This window comes from Euphorbia lathyris, chromosome 10, assembly GCF_963576675.1.
Source record: "Euphorbia lathyris chromosome 10, ddEupLath1.1, whole genome shotgun sequence".
In the NCBI taxonomy this organism is placed as follows: domain Eukaryota; kingdom Viridiplantae; phylum Streptophyta; class Magnoliopsida; order Malpighiales; family Euphorbiaceae; genus Euphorbia; species Euphorbia lathyris.
The window spans coordinates 63,712,263-63,715,900 of NC_088919.1; the positions used below are offsets into that span (position 1 = coordinate 63,712,263).

At 35.0% G+C, this 3,638-nt stretch overlaps 1 protein-coding gene across 1 annotated transcript; it reads right to left on the reverse strand.

Moving 5' to 3' along the window:
* Positions 1 to 295: 295 nt before the first annotated feature.
* On the reverse strand, positions 296 to 3,355 carry LOC136208719 (uncharacterized). The gene is made up of 3 exons (XM_065999841.1): positions 3,188 to 3,355; positions 1,443 to 2,740; positions 296 to 416 (listed from the first exon to the last, which is right to left on the reverse strand). The coding sequence occupies exon 2, from the start codon at positions 2,711 to 2,713 to the stop codon at positions 1,460 to 1,462; it is 1,254 nt and encodes a 417-aa protein (XP_065855913.1). The 5' UTR covers positions 2,714 to 2,740; positions 3,188 to 3,355; the 3' UTR covers positions 296 to 416; positions 1,443 to 1,459.
* Positions 3,356 to 3,638: the final 283 nt, after the last annotated feature.

The window sequence follows — 3,638 nt, forward strand, 5'->3', positions numbered from 1 at the left end:
AGTTGAGTGGCCATTTTGAGACAATCATGTGAGTTCAGTGACCAATGGTGCATTTAACCCAATTCATATCAGTGCACACAAGTTTAGGTATTGTTATACCCTCATTCAGGATGTACAAAAGGATAACCACAAAAATAAACGCTAACTTGGGAAGACTTTTAATCAACAATTAGGTGTCTTACAGAAAAATTAAGAGGACTGAGCAAGAACGAATGCAAATAAGTAAAAATAAAAACTTCGAGCTGTCATTATGTTTTTATGAGGATCATGTTCAAAGTACCACATAGGTCAGCATACCTTCCTTGTCATGGTTGTAGAAAATAAATATGTTTTCCGTTCCCGTGGGATACCTTTAAAATTTCATCAAGGGTTTTCTCAAAATCCTCATTCAGCAACCTGTCTGCCTCACCTAAGACCTGAAACAAAAAAAAATATATATATATTGAAAAATCCAAATAGTTAGCAAAAAAACAAAAAACATGTAAGACTGCTTCAATTTTCTAAGACAGCTACAGAGCTTACGAATGAAGAGCTAATAGCAAAATGGACTATCCTAAGTAAGATATGGACATCAGAGCAAATACTTCAGTAAAGTGAGTCCATATTAGGCTCTTACCATGTATGTATAAGAAATTAAGAATCGACTGTAATTTAAAAAACCTTTTCCAAAGATTAATCAGAGAAAGTATTTAAAAACTTAGTAAGATTGAACACCCTGAAAATATAATGACTAGCTTAGAATCTAGTTAACTATATGTAGATTCATAAAATAACACCCCATATATTTGTTATGTCAACAAACTCAAAAGTGAAAGTAAGAATACCAACTATAAGTATTTGGACAAGGACAAGCAGAGAGAGAAGCAACAACCAGAAAATCAGCAGAGCCTCAACAATTATAACTCTAGTTATTGAGTAAGATCTTTTCATGAGCAATTTGGATGCTAAGTTCACATATATCTAGTAAAATTTCAGAGCACACTGTTACAATGAACTATGTGATTAGCATAGGCTGACATTTGGGGTGTTTAAGGACATTGATTGAGAAGCAGCATTAAATTCTTCGGAAGAAAGGGGTGGGCTGAAGTAGTCAACTAATTATAAGATACAATAAAATCTTAAACCAGTTTAGGTGTTTAAGGGATAAGGTAACAAAATGACTTCAAGGTTTTTGAGGAAGTACCAATTTAAACCCAAGTATAAAATAACACTATTTTAGCCTCAACGTTTGTGAAACAGTACCATTTTATTGGTACCATTTCACAAATGTTGAGTTGTCAAGTTCCGTTACCTATGGGAAATTGATACCATTTCACAAACGTTGAGGCTAAAATGGTGTTATTTCGTACGCTGCGGTTAAATTGGTACTTCCCAAAAACCTTGAGATAATTTTGGTAACTTACTCCGGTGTTTAATTATAGATTAAGCTATAAAATATGCACCTGTGAGGCAAAAATGTTCAGAAAGGAAACCCTTTATGAACAGTTCTCTTGGAGTTTTCAGCCAATCTCTTGCAGCCCTTAGCTTTTTCATAAAATTCCATCAATTCTTCAGCAACATTCTCAGGATGAGACCAAACAAAGAAATTCAAGAATCTTTTCTCTGTCATTCTCAAAGCTCTAAACATAAGAGGTCCTTTAACTTGTGGAGAGAGATTCATGTCTTGTATTTTCCCAGCTAGATGCATTCTTGGCTTCAAAACAACCTCTAGATTACTCAATAGCAAATTTGGGTACTGAATAACCACATTTGCAGGTAGCTTCATGGTAGCTACAACAAAAGTCATATTCCTTTGAACTTTATCAATAGATAGAGTCAATAAAAGCGGACAACGCCCAATTAAACCCCAAATTTGATCCTCCAAAAACCCAAATTTTTCAAAGTTTGCAACTTTTTCACGGATGGTCTCAATTCTGGAGATTCCTATGATGCAAACTGTGTATTTATACAGCTTTGAATTTTTGGGAATCCCAGTTTTAGTAATGTACTCCAATTTCTCGTCGTTGAATGAAGTTCGAGGAATCAAAGTAGGCCGAGACAAGAGCAATGGAACCAAATCGTGTTTATGAACACCCATTTGTTCATACAATGCAATAACAGGTTTGATTCTGTTATGAAAATCATATGTCAAGAGTGAAGGGTTTCTTACAATGGCTTTAATTAGTACTTGTTTTGATCCAAACAATGTCATGAAATACTCCAGGCGCTCATCAAAGCAATTATTGATGCGAGAACTGAGAAATCTTGGGCGACAATTGATGATCTTTACAAGGTCTGTTGAAGTAATGCCTAGTCCCTGAAGCAAAGTTAGCTTAGATTGAAGAGGAGCAATATCAGCATTACGTAGAGAAGGTCCTCGAGATAAAATCTTTAGCAAATCATCGTCACTGCAACCCCATTTTTTAAGAACTTCCACAGAGTCCTTCGGTGGCTCTAAATCTTCCTCGAAAACCGTTTCAATTTGGTTTGGGCTTGTTGTCAAACAGTTGGTGCGCGTGCCGGTGGTGAAGAATACAGAGTCCTTCGGCGGCTCTAAATCTTCCTCGAAAACATTTTCAATTTGGTTTGGGATTATTGTCGAACAGTTGGCGGGCGTTCCGGTGTTGAAGAATACAGAGAGGTTGAAAATTGGGTGTTTGTTCGAATAAGGAAGTTTTTGGGAGGGAACGAAGAAAGAGCCGAGATTGATTAAAGAGGTGCGATTTAGTTTCATATCCCCAAAATTTCTCTGCAATTCAACCTAGCAAATCATAGAATTGAAAATGTCATTGAAAAAGAACGAACAGAAAACAATCTGATAATCAGTAATTACTCTATTACATGATGAACAACATTGCTTTGTTCAAAATTGCTTATTAATGTCGCCTGAGATGAACACTAAACCAATTATGCAAACAACATTACTTGTTTTCTATTACTATGCAGGGAAACAGTCCATAGTCCATTATTTTAAAGAGCCTCAAGCTTATATCAATCAGCACCAATCAACTTGTTCTACAAATAAACTCAAAAAACAGCTAAAGCCCCGCCGCAACAAAAAATCATTGATTGTGGAATTTCATCGAACAATAATACGAATACAAAAAAACGGACACCAGAATCTATAACCACAAAAGGAAAACAAATACAGAATCCAAAACCAGTACATGATAAAAATAAAATAATAAAGGAGTAGAGAGGCACTCACGTTGAGAAAAGGAAGCCAGGTTTGGGATTTCTGAGAAATAGATATGGAAGCGGTGACCCAAGAGAATACTAGTGAAAGCGGCTGTTGCCATTTAATTTCAGACCATAGAAAAAAATCAAAGAAGCCAAGAAACGATTCGAGAGATACTCGCACGAAGTTAGAATAGAATTAGAAGAGTTTTGAGTGTTAATCAAACGGCTTAATACATTATTGGTCTGTGAACTTATTCAAAAAAGTTGTATTGGCCCCTGAATTTTTGAAGTATCTTGATAGTCTCTTAAACTTGTATAAAATATTCAATTAGCCCTTTAAACTCGTATAAAATATAATCTCGGTTGCAAAAAAAAAAAAAGTAAGTTAAATACGAAAGATGTATTAGACGCGTCTTAAAATGTTATTACATATTTCACACAATATATTAAAAAGGAATTTCTTGTTTAAATACGAAAGA